At 45.5% G+C, this 16,217-nt stretch overlaps 2 protein-coding genes across 2 annotated transcripts in view; one reads left to right on the top strand and one right to left on the bottom strand.

Moving 5' to 3' along the window:
- LOC128472849 (uncharacterized) overlaps positions 1-7,172 on the bottom strand; it is a 58,086-nt gene extending 50,914 nt beyond the window's left edge. The window contains exons 1-3 of the mRNA XM_053454816.1: positions 7,092-7,172; positions 4,807-5,016; positions 3,476-3,685 (exon numbers count right to left, since the gene is read on the bottom strand). Coding sequence (XP_053310791.1) covers positions 3,476-3,685; positions 4,807-5,016; positions 7,092-7,158 — 487 coding nt within the window. The 5' untranslated portion in view covers positions 7,159-7,172. The remainder of the gene's footprint in view (positions 1-3,475; positions 3,686-4,806; positions 5,017-7,091) is intronic.
- Positions 7,173-10,650: 3,478 nt separating this feature from the next.
- On the top strand, positions 10,651-15,605 carry MYORG (myogenesis regulating glycosidase (putative)). The gene is made up of 2 exons (XM_053448825.1): positions 10,651-10,713; positions 13,433-15,605. Exon 2 carries the CDS (start codon positions 13,528-13,530, stop codon positions 15,559-15,561), a length of 2,034 nt encoding a protein of 677 aa, XP_053304800.1. The 5' UTR covers positions 10,651-10,713; positions 13,433-13,527; the 3' UTR covers positions 15,562-15,605.
- Positions 15,606-16,217: the final 612 nt, after the last annotated feature.

Genomic DNA, 16,217 nt, shown 5'->3' with positions numbered 1-16,217 from the left:
GTCCGTTCGGTGACATCAGAGAGAGGTTCGGGAACAAGGTTTCTCTTACCTGGTAACCGGTGATTATCCCCCAGCTCGTGTTTAAGCTCCATTTTATGATGTTTTCTTCAATATTTGGATATTTCACTATTTCAGGCTGGTCAAGAGCTAAAAATGTTACAAATATTAACATATCAGGACAGGCTTATACTGTGACGAGCCACCCCCAGTGATTCCTGGAAGGGCAGAGCATTGGCATTTCATTAGCATTTTTATTTTATATATATATATATATTACTAATCCCATTGTGCTAGTAAGCTGGGCTCCATTGACTTGAATGGGTGAATGCAGTTACCTGCAGGGAAGCTGAGGGTTCTCAGGAGGGTCTAGTTTTTAGTCACGCTACCATCTTGCGAGAGGTAACATGGCGCTTGTGGTCGCTCTCCGGAGCTGTCACAGTGGTTCCTTAGTTTGGTGTCGATAGCGAGGAATTTCAGCAACACCATTTGAGTTTAGGAGGCAATCGCTGATCTTTATTCCCCATGATTTCTCACCCCTGTCTATATCTTTACTGTCTGTTCATTAAATCCTAAGACCTAGTGCAACACCTCCACGGTCGGGGCAAATAAATATGTATTTTTCTATATTGGATGTATGAGGGGCAGTAAACTGTCCCTTTAATAGTTTTCCTGTCCACATCTCAGTTCCTGCTCTTTGATATTAGACATTTTAACCGAATCTGTTCATTAAAATGTGTTCTCAGTCAAGTGAAGGGTTAACTCTACTAACCAGACCCATCTATGATCCCATGCTCAAAACTATTTTTAAAGCCACTAAAATGTAAGTTGTTTGTGATGGCATTCAACTTTACGTTCTAAGTTTCAGACTAGGGCCGATTAAGGAGTTTTAAGTTGTGAAGCAATTCTCTGGATTTCCTGCCTTTAAAAAGCTATTTTCCCCTTTTCTTCTTTTCTTTCTGCTGCTTGTGGTGTTTTTTCCCTTTTGTTCTATTCTCTCCTCCCTGCCTGTCTTTTTTTCCACCTCATTTCTCACTTTCAACATCTTTTCCTTGTTTTTAGTTCTGTCTTGTCTCCTTTTTACACTTTTCATCCTCTTTCTAACTTCTATTCTGTCCCATTTCACACATGCATACATACATATACACCCACATGGATACATATATGCCCACATATATATGCATACACAGTAGTGTACTTAGGGGGAGGGCAGTCTGTCTCGGATGCCACTCGACAAAGGGGGTGCTGCAACACCATCAGTGGCTGGCTTCGTATATAGTGATGGGAGTTATGCTGTACTGGTGTGAATGTCTAGCTCCATATATAGTAATGGGAGTAAAGGTGTTACACAATCAGTGCCTGGCCCAGTATATAATGATGGGAGTTATGTTGTACCACCATTAATGTCTGGCTCTTTATATGGTGATGGGATTTATACTCTACCACCATCAATAGTTGACTCATATATAACGATGAGAGTTAGGCTGTAACATTTTTATTTTATGGCTCTGTTAATAGTGATGGGAGTTATGGTGTACCACCGTTAGTGCCTGGCATGAATATAGCTTTGATAAAGTTATTGATCAATTTGCAGAAATTGTGGCTCGGAGGATGTAAATCAATTTTCCTTTGCAGAATAGACTGAGTGGTCACTTTGGACCTGTGTTTTGGGGGGGTTTTGTCATTATAGAAAGCATTATTATCTGTTCTGTAAATGCTATTTACTTTAACTTAAATACATTTTTAATTTTAAAGTGATGAGGGTGCCATGTATGGGATCCCTCAAATTGCACATATAAAACATATATAAAAAACACACACGAGTAGTGCTTAAGCGCATTGCCTCCGATGTGGAAGACAAGTCTTCCTTGGACAAGTCTCCTTAATGCATAATACCTACCTCAATAATGGACAAGAGAACCTGGAACTGATGGATTGCTACTACCATAGCAGAGATAATGAGAGGGGATATATGAAGTGTATGAGAGAACGGTGGATGGATAAAAGAACTACAGCCTGGAGACCCACAGACAGGCTCCGACCCAGGCTCCGACCCAGACTGGCAAACACAAGGAACGACACCCTAAAATTATCATCAACACATAAGCCCTGCCAGATATCAGACACCCTGCTGGCATAATGAGCTGGCCAAGGGAGAACATGGAGGTAGCCGATGTGAAGATCTGGAAGCTACTCACAATGTACGGAGGTTTCCACCACAAGTACACCAGCTGGAAAGAAAGTAGGCGGGTTATGGTAAGTATCAAAGCAACTGTCCTGGGAATCTGGGAGTACATCAGTAAGGTGGCACTCAAAGATGAGCTGCTGAGAGAATGCCTGAACCAGCAACAAGAAGAGGAATAACCAGGTAAGCCAAGACCCTGCATGGGATGTACCATCGACAAATAGCTGATGTGGTTGACACTGGGAAATCCTACCAGTGGCTGGACAGGGCTGGACTCAAAGACAGCACTGATAATGACAGCACAAGAGCAGGCATTCAGCACCAGATCCGTAAAGGCAGGCAGCTACCTCACCAGACAGGACCCAAGGTGCAGACTCTGTAGTGAGGCCTCTGAGACTGTCCAGCACCTAGTGGAGGGGTGTAAGATGCTCACATGAACGGCACTACCAAGTAGCTGGCATTGTGTACAGGAACATCTGAGTATGGGCTAGACTCTCCCAATTCCAAATGAGACATTCCACAGAAGGTTGTGGAGAATAACAGGGCTAAGATCTTGTGGGACATCCAGATGTAGTTGGACAAGCAGGTACTGGTCAATCAACCCTACATTGTGGTAGTAGACAAGGACCAAAGGACAGTGATGGTGACAGATATAGAAGTGCCAAGTGACAACATTAGGAAGAAGGAGTATGAGAAGCTGGAGAAGTATCAGGGCCTGAAAGAAGAACTAGAAAAAATGTGGAGTGTGAAGGCCAAATTGGTCCCAGTGACCACAGGAGTGCTCTGGGCTGTGACTCCTAAGATGGGAGAACGGCTCCAATAGATTCCAGGAGAGACATCAGAACACTCTGTCCAGAAGAGTGTAGAGCGGGGATCGGCTAAGATACTGCGCAGAACCCTCAAACTGCCACGCCTATGGTAAAGGACTCCAGGTTGAGGAAGACACGTACCACCAATAGGGGTGAGAAGGGAAATATTTATATATTGTGATATAGCACTGTAGCAGGCTACCTTTTTGATGCTGACAGCACAGTCCTCTAGGAAACGCAGGAGACGAAATCTTGTATAAAAGTCTGCAGCGCCACGCAGGTAGGAAAATAACCTAACAAATATAACGCTCACAACTGACCCCACCCCATACATGCATCCATATAAAGTCATAAATAATAAGAAATAATCAGTAGACAGGGATAATGAAATGAGGGAGGGGTGTTTTTCCCAAATCAACCCCCTCACCCACATAAGGATTGTATTTTTTGTGCCTCTGCACATCTGAGCTGGACCCATACTCACCGGTGCAGGATACAGGTTTATCCCAGTCGCTGTCGGTACTGTTGCTCTGACAGGTGTATGTCCCCTGCGGAGGGTAATACCCGGCCTGGCACCGCACGGCTATAACGTCCCGCGGGTAATAATATTCCTGGGAATCACTGGGGATGTATTCACCGTTTATAACCTGATAGATTATATAAATTCCTCCTCCTGCTGGTTTCATACATTGTGCTGTCAAAACATAACAAATATCAATAAATCGCGTCCCTCGGACTGAATCACGAATTCTATTCACATAAAATATTATTTCTCTCATCATTACTATAATTCAGAGCAAAATATAAACTGGGAACACGAGCAGGAGATATTCCGCCAGACCCCCCCACCCCAGCGGATACTGCGGTTCCTGGTTACAAATGAACCATTAATTTAGAAGCCGCCGGCATTCCCGCCCTGGACCTCCCTACAGAGACAAACAGAACCAGCCGCCCGCACCAACGAACCATGTGTTGTTAGGATTAAAAAAAGTCCAAATAACATGGAGGGTGTGGTTAGAGGCGGGACTGGGGCGGGGCTATTTGTATAACTGAGCGGGGCATTTAGAAGAATAACAGGCTTTATTTACTCCGTTTAATCTATAAAGCCGTTTCCTGCTGTTTCTATACACATTATCGGGGGGTTTAGGGCTGGAGATCCCAGTGACATTTTTTATGATGACAGGTGATCTTTAGGTGAAATTTCAGGTGAGCTGGTTGGATTTACACTGGGATGGTCCAGGAAAGTAACTGACTTTTTCTGATTTTAATGGGTCACAATAACGAAGCCATAAGGTAATTCAACACTGGAGCCATCTTGCCACCATCAGGCAACGTGCGGCAAATAGGAGAGCGATGGATCACCAATAGATGGAAAAATCATTAATAAAGCAGGGAAAGGGAAGGGCAGATTATAGACACTTGGATGAGCGGAGTGTTTCCTCCATAGCCCATTAGGTCGGCCCCATACCAAGGAATCGTAATTTATGAGCTCGGTTAAAGATTATTGGCTCAGCCAATTGGAGATCCATGTAATGAGCTCTGCCCAGCACGACGTCTTATGTGTTTTAAACACTGAGACGAGATGTACTTTGCTTGAGTCTAGGTGATGATGGCGTGAGGGGAGAAGGGACACTCCTTGCCCCCTGGGAAATTACGTAACAACAGCCAATCACATTCCTGTATTGCTAACATGAAATAGGCTGCTATTCCGATTGATTTCAGTGGGAGCGCGTAAGAGCAAGCTGTATGCCTTTGGTTATACTTGCTGGTTGGGCGGAGGAGAATAAAATCTTTTGTAATTTGCCGCATACTCACCGGTGCAGGATACAGGTTTATCCCAGTCGCTGCCGGTACCGTTGCTCTGACAGGTATATGTCCCGTGCGGAGGGTAATACCCGGTCTGGCACCACACGGCTATAACGTCCCCCGGGTTATAATATTCCTGGGAGCCACTGGGTCTGTATTTACCGTTTATAACCTGATTGATTATATTAATTCCTCCTCCCGCTGGTTTCCTACATTGTGCTGTCAAAACATAACAAATATCAATAAATCGCATCTGCACCAGGGCCATCAGCCACAGGGTAAAAGGGGCAAAAACTCAGAGCTGAAACATTTGAAGGACCCTCCAGTCTTCCCTCTCCCCCCATGTGTTCCATGATGCATGCATCTGCTCCAGCGCAGATTGGGTGCTGCAGCGTGCGGGTGCAGCCGCGTAAATTACGTCTGCGCAGACCCAACCCGCGGCCGCACCTGGTTGTTTAAAAGCCCCTGGCCTTAAAGCGCTAGGACCACCTCATCATCGCCAGTCCAGTCCTGACCAGATAGATTATTAAAAGTGGATTCTATCCTGCCTACATGTGTACGAGCGTGAAAAACAGGATGCGTATGTGTGCGCGTCCGGGACGTATGTGCATGAAAGTGTTAATCCGTGTAAAAACACTATTCACCGATTTCATAGATAATCTGAACGTGTTTCGGGAATCTGTTTAAGATCTAGAATTGGAATGTGTGCTTGAGGGACTTCTTTCCATCGGAACATCCGAGTATCTGCATTACTGCGAGGGATACCTGAGCTCTGAAACTCTACAGTCCTGGCGGGGAGGCTTTATCACCGCTTGGGAAGAACTTTTTTCTTTCTTTTAGAAGAAAGTGGAAGTTGAGCTTCAAACTTGATAAACCGATTAAAAAAAGAGAAGCGATTATGAACAAATGTCTGTAACCTCGCACTCCCCAAATTACAGGGAAACGGCTTAAAAGCAAAAGAATAGGCAGGCATCAGTGCGGTTTAACCTTTTGAGGAAACAAACTATTTTACAATAAAAAAAGTTTCAGTTTTCTATGTTTTGGGTCAACCCTGTTTTTTCTTCATTTTTGTGACCCCACACAAATTATATGTTGCTTTTTTTCACGGCTTAAAATAAAGTTTAAAGAGTTGTTGTTAATGGAACATAGGCCTACTGGAGAAAAGTGGTAAATAGGTCCCTGAGCGGCCTGTCCTTGGCCCTCGTTACTTAATTCCTCTAGTATTGAAACCTACGTATCGGTGTTTGCCGGTGACACAAAATCCGGTTAAATCCAGTCTGAAGCGGACGTTATGCCCTGTGAAAGGATTTGGTCAGATGGGACAGTGGGAGATGAGATTTAATGCTGAAAAATGTAAAGTTATGCATTTTGGGAAAAGAAGTAAATTATGCCTTACATTGGGGTGTGCCGGGAAATCAATAAATGAAAAGGACTTGGCAATAATTGTAGACAATAAACTTTAGAGAAAATTCTCTAAAAATGAACTTTTAATAATCTAAAATAATAAAATATCAGATTAGAGGACGATTTGAGTAATGTGTACCTGTCACTCGTGATGTATAGGAGGCCAATCGCCATCAAAGCAAAAACAAAATCGGAGGAACTCGTATCTGGGATGGACGTAGTTAAATTCTAGAGCCCTGAGTTCCTGTTCTGCCTGGGGGGGGAGGTCATAACATACTAAAAACGAAGACCTCACGTGGGATTACAATTATTATATTTTTATTTTTTCTGTTAAATTTGATAAACGTTTTCGGCTATCACCCGGACTGCACATACCGGAGAAAATGTCCCCTTTTTTTTTATATTTATTTCTCTGTAATTATAGGTGGATGCAGATTATATATATATATATATATACGGTATATATATATATATATATTCCTACGGAGTGAAATCCCCTATGGTGTATTTCTTTATGTTTTTAATGCCAATACTAATTAAAAGTTACGTTAGAGAGAGCGATTCCGATAAGAAAATAAAATAATATTTTATGGTTAGTATTAAGATGGAAATATCCAATATGACACACTTTTTGTGAATTACATGAAACGCTCATTTTTTAAGTGTAGTTCTAAAGATCTCCAAAAAGTGCTACATTTCACAGATCACGCTCCCTCCTTCCAAACTGTGCTTTCCAGACATTGTCAAACCGACAAACAGGACAATGTCGCAGACCGAAGAGTTTAGAGAAGTGGATATTATTTTACAAAATCACGTAGTGAATCATCTCAATAAACTGAGTTGGCCTTGTTCTAGGTGCTGATGGTGATTGGCGCTGCGCGATCGCTTACCTGGGTCGGAGGCTTCAGATCCTGACAGTGTCAGGGTGACCAGGAGCAGCCCGAGGGGCAGACACATAATGTCCAGTGTCCGATGTCCGAGCTCACTGCCTTCAGGCTCCACAGTGAATCCCCCCCCCCGTCTCGCTCTATCTACCCCGTCTACAGGAGCAAATGAGGAAATAAACGTGTTGAGCTCGGTTAACCCAGTAATAGGAAGAAACATCCTGTCTTTTGTAGAACGAATACATTTATCTGAATCTATAGAATCTCAGACGCTTCAAGGTATTAAGGCTTCTGTGATAAAAGTCATGAAAGTCGTAGCAATGCATTTGTTTTTTTTACCGTATTTGCTCGATTATAAGACGAGGTTTTTTTCAGAGCAAATGCTCTGAAAAATACCCCTCGTCTTCTAATCGGGGTCGTCTTCTAATCAGACCTCAAATAGAGGTCTGATTATGAGACTAAGATCCAGATCCCCCGCACCGCTGCAGGGGACCTGGATCCTCCTGTCTCACCCCCCCCCATCATACACACACTTACCGGTGCTTCCTGCTGTATTGCCGGGGCAGCAGGTTGACGTCTACGCGATCCGCGTAGACAACGTCCGCTGCAGCCGGAAAGAGGTGTGGCTAGCAGCGGGGGTTGTCTGCGTCCGTCGCGTAGACCTTCCCCGACTGTCAGAGATCAGAGTTCCCCGCACCGGTGCGGGGAACTCTGATCTCTGACAACCGGGGAAAGTATACGCGACGGACGCATACAAACCCCTGCTGCCAACTCCACCTCCTTCCGGCTGCAGCGGAAGGCGACGTCAACCCGCTGCCCCGGCTGGAAGCACCGGTAAGAGAGGGGAGAGAGGGGGGAGAGCGGGGGAAGGGGGGTGAGAGAGGGGGAGAGAGAGAGAGAGAGAGTGTGTGTGTGTGTGTTAGTTAGTTAAATGGGGGTATAGGGTGTGTGTGTTAAATGGGGGCATTGGGCATTTCTGGAGTGGCGTTAAGGGGGCATTTAATAGAGCACTCTGCCTCCTGAAATGCCTTATACCTCCCTATATGCCACTCTGCCCCATAATATGCCTTTTAACCCCCTAAATGGCAGAGTGGCATATAGGGGTATAAGGCATTTCTGGAGGCAGAGTGCTCTATACAATGCCTTATACCTCCCTATATGCCACTCTGCCCCATAATATGCATTTTAACCCCCTAAATGCCAGAATGGGATATAGGGGTATAAGGCATTTCTGGAGGCAGAGTGGCACATAGGGGGTCAAAAGGCATACCATGGGGCACAGTGGCATATAGAGGGTTAAAAGGCATATCATGGGCCACAGTGCCAAATTGGTGTGGCAAGCCTGGGGGCAGATGTGCGTAACTGGGGGGCAGGTTGGAAAATACAAGGAAATAAAAACAAAAAAAATATTTTTCTCAATCACAGCTTTTATTTAAAAAAAATAGTTTACATGAAGTAACATTTACTGGTAAAACTTTTTTCCTTTGGGGTCGTCTTATATTCAGGCTTTTTCTTTTTTTCCTAACTTAATATTCAGATTTTGGGGGGTCGTCTTATAATCAGGGTCGTCTTATAATCGAGCAAATACGGTATGTTGTTTTGTAATTTGTAGGGCAAAGATGCGTTGGATTTGTACCAATTCAAAATACCCCCTTTTCCCCTTGTGACGCACCCTAACTGAACGTAAATGAGAAAATATATTAAAAAATCTAATAATTTGCTTTGCTATGGTAGACCATAAAGTAAGAGTCCTGATGGAGAGGGACAGGAAGGGCAGTGGAACTTGGTGTCCTTCCTTTGCTTTTTTGTAGCAGACTCTGCATCCTTCTTAAGGCTTCTGTTTGTATTGTGCTACAAAAATGCCTGCCGGTGACATGTAGGACACTTACACATGTGGGGTGACATCCTCAAACAGGATGTCACCCAGGATTTTTGGTTGGAAGGTCTTCCCAGTTCCTCATTCATGTACAGCATGTAAGTGTTGTAGGTGGCAACCTGGGTTAGGTAAATGGCCATCTTTTTTGTACCATGTGTTGGTCTTACGCGATATCAGGTAAGGCTGTAGACAATGGTCAGGAAGTTCTTCACCCCTTTCTTTGCCTTACCTTCTCCTCTCACACTGACAGGTACCACTCGTTCGTTGTATGACAGTACCTGCCCATCTTTGCTCTGGGAAGTCAAAAACAAATCAGTGATAGCAGTGCTTATGGTAGTGGTGGCACCGGTGAAAGTTGTGGTGGCACTAGTAGTAGTTCTATTCCATGTGTCTCCATAGAATAGCTTACAAGCAATGTTCGCCTTTGATTCCACCAAGTCACCAGCACATGACTAACCGTATAAGTTGTTGGTCAGGTCCCATACCGAGGATAACTTTATGTCTATCCCATGCCTGTTTAAATTCCCTCACCGTATTAGCCTCCACCACTTCAGCTGGGAGTTCTAGTGTGTCAACATCCTTCTAGAATCTCCAGAGCGTCCCCAATACTCTAGGTGAGGTCTAACTACATATTTGTAAAGTAGCAGAACCACCTCCCTCTTCCCGCTACTGATGCCTCTCGTTATACTCCGGTACCCTGCTTGCTTTCTCTGACACTATTGCATTATCTGCTAGCCTAGGTCATCAGAAATAATGATAAGTCCCACTCTTCTGGTGTCACTGACAACGTTGGGATTTTTACGTCCCAAGTGCATTCTTTTACATTTATCAACATTAAACTCAAGCTGCCACACTCACGACCATTATTTTTAATTAGATATCCATCAAGAACTCGACTACAGCTTCACCACCTCAGCGCCCACTCCATGTGATAACATAAAAAATAAGATAGCAGCCACACTTTCCAAAGAGAGAGAAATTCTAACACCCTATACTATATATATCATATAACGCCCTATACTATATATATCATATAACACCCTATACTATATATATATATCATATAACACCCTATACTATATCATATAGCACCCTATACTATATACATAACACCCTATACTATATAACACCCTATACTATATATATCATATAACACCCTATCCTATATATATATCATATAACACCCTATACTATATCATATAGCACCCTATACTATATACATAACACCCTATACTATATAACACCCTATACTATATATATCATATAACACCCTATACTATATATATATTACACCCTATACTATATATATATATTACACCCTATACTATATCATATAACACCCTATACTATATATATCATATAACACCCTATACTATATCATATAACGCCCTATACTATGGCATCGTACAGTATAACGCCCTATACTATATCATATAACACCCTATTCTATGGCATAGCACAGTATATTGTACAGTATATAGCACAGTATATAGCACAGTGTGACCCCCGCTGCGGTTAGCACTGTCTGACTCTGTAACAAGCCGTGTAACTCTGAGCCACGTGAGCGTTAGGCTGCAGGACACTCCGTGATAACTACATCTCCCAGAATCCCTTGGTGCTTCCCTCAGCCCCGCCAATGTGACTGACAGCGCAACTAACCAATCACAAGCCACATTCAACTTAAAGGGGAGAAGCGGACACTTCCTGAACTGTCAACAATGTTACGAGTTGGACTCTGTGAGCCCGAGAGAGGTGAGTGGGCAACAGGGGCACCTGCCTGCCCTTAATACCCCTATGTGCTGGGGCAGCCGCCTGCCTTTAATACCCCTGTGTTCCGGGTGAGTGTGTTGTTCCTGCCCTTTATACCCCTGTGTGCCGGGGTGAATGCCTTGTTCCTGCCCTTTATACCCCTGTGTGCCGGGGTGAATGCCTTATTCCTGCCCTTTATACCCCTGTGTGCCGGGGGTGAATGCCTTGTTCCTGCCCTTTATACCCCTGTGTTCCGGGTGAATGTGTTGTTCCTGCCCTTTATACCCCTGTGTTCCGGGTGAATGTGTTGTTCCTGCCCTTTATACCCCTGTGTTCCGGGTGAATGTGTTGTTCCTGCCCTTTATACCCCTGTGAGTCGGGGGTGAATGCACTGTTCCTGCCCTTTATACCCCTGTGTGCCGGGGGTGAATGCCTTGTTCCTGCCCTTTATACCCCTGTGTCCCGGGGGTGAATGCACTGTTCCTGCCCTTTATACCCCTGTGTGCCGGGGGTGAATGCCTTGTTCCTGTCCTTTATATCCTGTCCACCCCCCTGACCATCTCCCCCGCTCTGTGGAATTTGCCCCCTCCATGGGCGATCTGCATCTCTGGGCCACATCTCCTGTTGCTGTAATTTAACTGCCACCCCCCAGCAGGGTGTTTATCTAGTAACTTGGGCTCCGGTAACAGAGCGAGAACTCCTATCGAGTGAGAAATCTACCCCCTCCCAGTACAGTGATCTATCCCACCAGTTAATATCTATCTACCCCCTACCACATACATGTATATCTACCCCTATCCCACCCGACCTATACATATATCTGCCCCTATCCCACCCGACATATACATATATCTGCCCCTATCCCACCCGACATATACATATATCTGCCCCTATCCCACCCGACCTATACATATATCTACCCCCTATCCCACCCGACATATACATACACCCCCTATCCCACCCGACCTATACATATATCTACCCCTATCCCACCCGACATATACATATATCTACCCCTATCCCACCCGACCTATACATATATCTACCCCCTATCCCACCCGACCTATACATATATCTACCCCCTATCCCACCCGACATATACATACACCCCCTATCCCACCCGACCTATACATATATCTACCCCTATCCCACCCGACATATACATATATCTGCCCCTATCCCACCCGACCTATACATATATCTGCCCCTATCCCACCCGACCTATACATATATCTGCCCCTATCCCACCCGACCTATACATATATCTGCCCCTATCCCACCCGACCTATACATATATCTGCCCCCTATCCCACCCGACATATACATATATCTACCCCCTATCCCACCCGACATATACATATATCTACCCCCTATCCCACCCGACCTATACATATATCTACCCCCTATCCCACCCGACCTATACATATATCTACCCCTATCCCACCCGACCTATACATATATCTACCCCTATCCCACCCGACCTATACATATATCTACCCCTATCCCACCCGACCTATACATATATCTACCCCTATCCCACCCGACATATACATATATCTACCCCTATCCCACCCGACATATACATATATCTACCCCTATCCCACCCGACCTATACATATATCTACCCCTATCCCACCCGACCTATACATATATCTGCCCCTATCCCACCCGACCTATACATATATTTGCCCTGTCCAGTGATCTCCTGTCCGACCAGTATATATATGTGTATATATACATTTCTCCTGTCTCTCGCTGTATAAATAGCCTGTTGACACTCGTCCGGGGGGGCCGCGGGGGTCACGTGCCTGTTTTTGGCAGATCTTCGTGCTCCGTGTCCCTGAACCGGTTCCCAGGGAGAGGCCGAGACGGGAAACCTCGTGTTCTTCGTTAACTTGGGAACAGATCTTTGACGCTTTGCCAGAGCTGTCAGATCCCAAGGAACCCTGTCCAGGCCTGCCCACAGCTCAGAGCGTTGATGATGATGGGTCTGGTGACCCTGTCCAGGCCTGCCCACAGCTCAGAGCGTTGATGATGGGTCTGGTGACCCTGTCCAGGCCTGCCCACAGCTCAGAGCGTTGATGATGGGTCTGGTGACCCTGTCCAGGCCTGCCCACAGCTCAGAGCGTTGATGGTGATGGGTCGGGTGACCCTGTCCAGGCCTGCCCGCAGGTCAGAGCATTGATGGTGATGGGTCGGGTGACCCTGTCCCCAGGAGGCTTGTTCTGGATGTAGAAACCCAACTTTCTGTCCTGTTTGCTGCCCCCGGGCTCCCCCGAGTGTGCCGGCGCATGTACGGATAATTTCTGGCCCCTCACCTAATAGTTAAAAAATTTAAATAAAGGAGGCTGTTCAGCCTGTGATGGAGCGGCTTCAGTTTGGTGTAAATTCAGCCCTTTTCTGTGGCAAAAATCCTGGGTGAAAAGTGTTTTTTTTGTTTGTTTTTTTTCCTTTTTTTCCACTCTGATAAAATCAGAATAAATCGGATGAGGGTCTAAAATATTCTCAGGACGTTTTATCGCAAAGCTTTGAGAAACCTTTTAGTTTCTATGACAACAGCCTATCATTGCCTGCTTTTGTTGTCACATGACAAGTATCCCTGACATTTGGCCGGGTGTGTCGCACCACGTAGGGTTAAAGTCTTTTATTTATTTATTTATTTTCTCTCTAGAAATCGACATATTCCGTACTAATTTGTACTTTTCATTTTTATTTTCTATAGATCTGGTTTCTTAGACATGGTTTGTGTTACGAGGACTGAGACTACGTGGCTGTGACCTCATCCGTCGCGTGTTCAGAAGGAACCCGTCCATAAAGATGCAGCCGTTTCTGCCGGATAACATCACTCCGGTGAAGCAGAAGACGCCCCGGAGACAGAGGTCCTTGATCTGCTCCATCATCTTTGGACTGGTCCTCGTGATCTGCGCAGTAGTCTCCTGGTGCTACTACTCCGTCTCCCTGAGGAAGGCCGACCGGTTAAAGACCGAGCTGCTGGATTTGAGGAAGGATGGATTTACGATCCGTAACCAGCAGGGAAAGGAGGTCTTCCGATTGGCTTTCGAATCTGGGGTTCTGGATTTGGAGTCTTGTTCCAAGTATGGGGAGATCTTATCCTGTACCAAGTCAGACAAAGGGAAGCTGAATTTCTTCATTCAGACAGTTAATCCCAAAGACACGGTCATGTGCTACCGGGTGCGATGGGAGGAATTCGTGGCGGACACGGTGGTGCAGCACACGATGTATTGGGACGACGCTCATTGGTACGGCGGGGCAGAGATGAGTACACAGCATTGGCCCATAAAGCTCTCTGGATATCAGGAGCCCAAGCCGTTTGTGACCAGTGACGTATATTCATTTAGGGACAGCTTTGGTGGGATTCTGGAGCGGTACTGGCTCTCATCCAACGCAGCAGCCATTAAAATCAACGACTCCGTGCCTTTCCATCTTGGGTGGAACAGCACGGAGAAGTCTCTTTTCTTTGGAGCCAGGTACAAGGACTCGTCGTACAAACCCCCACCGGGGCAGCAGCCCTTTCCGGAACTAAGCTACAGGGTGTGCGTGGGCTCGGACGTCACCTCCATCCACAAGTACATGGTGAGAAGGTATTTTAACAAACCCACAAAGATACCATCAGAAAGTGCCTTCAGGTATCCGATCTGGTCCACGTGGGCGCTGTATAAGACAGACATTGACCAAGACAAGTTAATGCGCTTCACGGAGAAGATTAAAAAATACCAGTTTAACTGCAGCCATATTGAGGTGGATGACATGTACTCCAAATACTACGGGGACTTTGACTTTGATCCAGTCAAGTTTCCAAACGCTACGGAAATGTTCAAAAAGCTAAAGGAGGAAGGATTCAAAATAACCCTTTGGATCCATCCGTTTGTCAATTACAACGCTTCCAATTTTGGAGTGGGGATTGAGAGGGGGCTGTTCGTTAAAGAGCCCAGCGGCCGGCTCCCTGCAATGGTCCAGTGGTGGAACGGCATAGGAGCCATAGTGGACTTTACAAACCCTCAAGCAAGGGATTGGTTTCAAAATAATCTTAAAAGGCTGAGGTCAAAGTATGGAATCTCTTCTTTTAAGTTTGACGCCGGAGAAACAAGTTATCTCCCCAAGCAGTTCAGCACCTTTCGGCCCTTGTCGGACCCGAGCATCTTTAGCCGGCGGTACACCGAAATGGCCATACCCTTCTATGAGCGCGCCGAAGTGAGAGTTGGTTATCAGTCTCAAAACATCTCTTGCTTCTTCCGGATCATTGACCGGGACTCCGTTTGGGGGTATGAGCTAGGACTGAAATCTCTCATACCTACCGTGCTCACCATAAGCATGCTGGGATACCCGTTTATATTGCCTGACATGATTGGCGGCAATGTTTACACCAATAATACGAACGTCTTTCAAATTCCAGACCGGGAGCTCTACATCCGATGGCTGGAGTTGTCCGCGTTTATGCCTTCTATGCAGTTCTCTGTCCCGCCCTGGCTTTACGATAAAGAGGTCATTGAAATTGCTCAGAAATTCACCAAAATCCACGAGTCTTTAGTGGCTCCGCTTTTACTGGAGCTGGCTGGTGAAGTTACCGATACGGGCGATCCCATCATCCGTCCCATCTGGTGGATCTCTCCCAACGATGAGTTCGCCCATAAAATCGATTCCCAGTTCTTGATAGGAGATACTTTAATGGTGGCCCCCGTCCTGGAACCAGGCAAACAGGAACGGGATGTCTACCTCCCGGCAGGCCGCTGGCGGAGTTACAAAGGCGAGGTGTTCCTGAAAACCCCTCTGCTGCTCACCGATTATCCAGTTGACTTGGATGAGGTTGCCTATTTCACTTGGCTGTCTTAGCCAATGATAAAGGGAGTGTGAGTGGCGGTGGAGTCTGACGCCGGCTGGGAGTGCTATGTGCTGCAGGACCTGTTACCTCCGTTTGAAACAAGGGTTGGTGTTTAACCCTCGACTTACTCTGTAGATGAAAGCCATTTGCATTTTGCCTCCTGCTTTCTGACCGAGTGGATCCCTTTGCAAATCCATTGAACACAATGCTGATCACCATACGGAGAGTTACTAAGAGGTAAAAAGTTGGAGAGGTCTCCGTAGGTGCCCCTTCAGTAATCTGATCCGGGGTCTTGGCTGTGCTTTTTCATTACCCGTGTATGTGTGTATGTATGTGTATGTGTATGTATGTATATATATTTGTATATACACTAAATGTGAGGTGGTGTGTGTTAAAGGGGCGTCGTATGATCTATTGGCCTCTTCATTAATGGTGATGATAGCCACCCCGGGACCCGGAGGCTCGCAGGGGTTGGTTTTTCACACCAATCACGTCTGACTCCAAACATCTGCGTTAATTTTTTTAAATATTTTTAAGAGTATTATTCTTAGTTTGTGTGTTTTTGGGTTTGTTTTTTGTTTTGAAATTTTGTGTAACTGTGTGTTTCAACAAATGGGAAGAAATATGCAAAATAAGGGATTTGCACACTAAATATGAAATATGACCG

Source organism: Spea bombifrons, chromosome 1, assembly GCF_027358695.1.
Source record: "Spea bombifrons isolate aSpeBom1 chromosome 1, aSpeBom1.2.pri, whole genome shotgun sequence".
Lineage (NCBI taxonomy): Eukaryota > Metazoa > Chordata > Amphibia > Anura > Pelobatidae > Spea > Spea bombifrons.
Note: the sequence above shows the minus strand (reverse complement) of the source record. Positions and strands in the feature narration are given on the sequence as shown.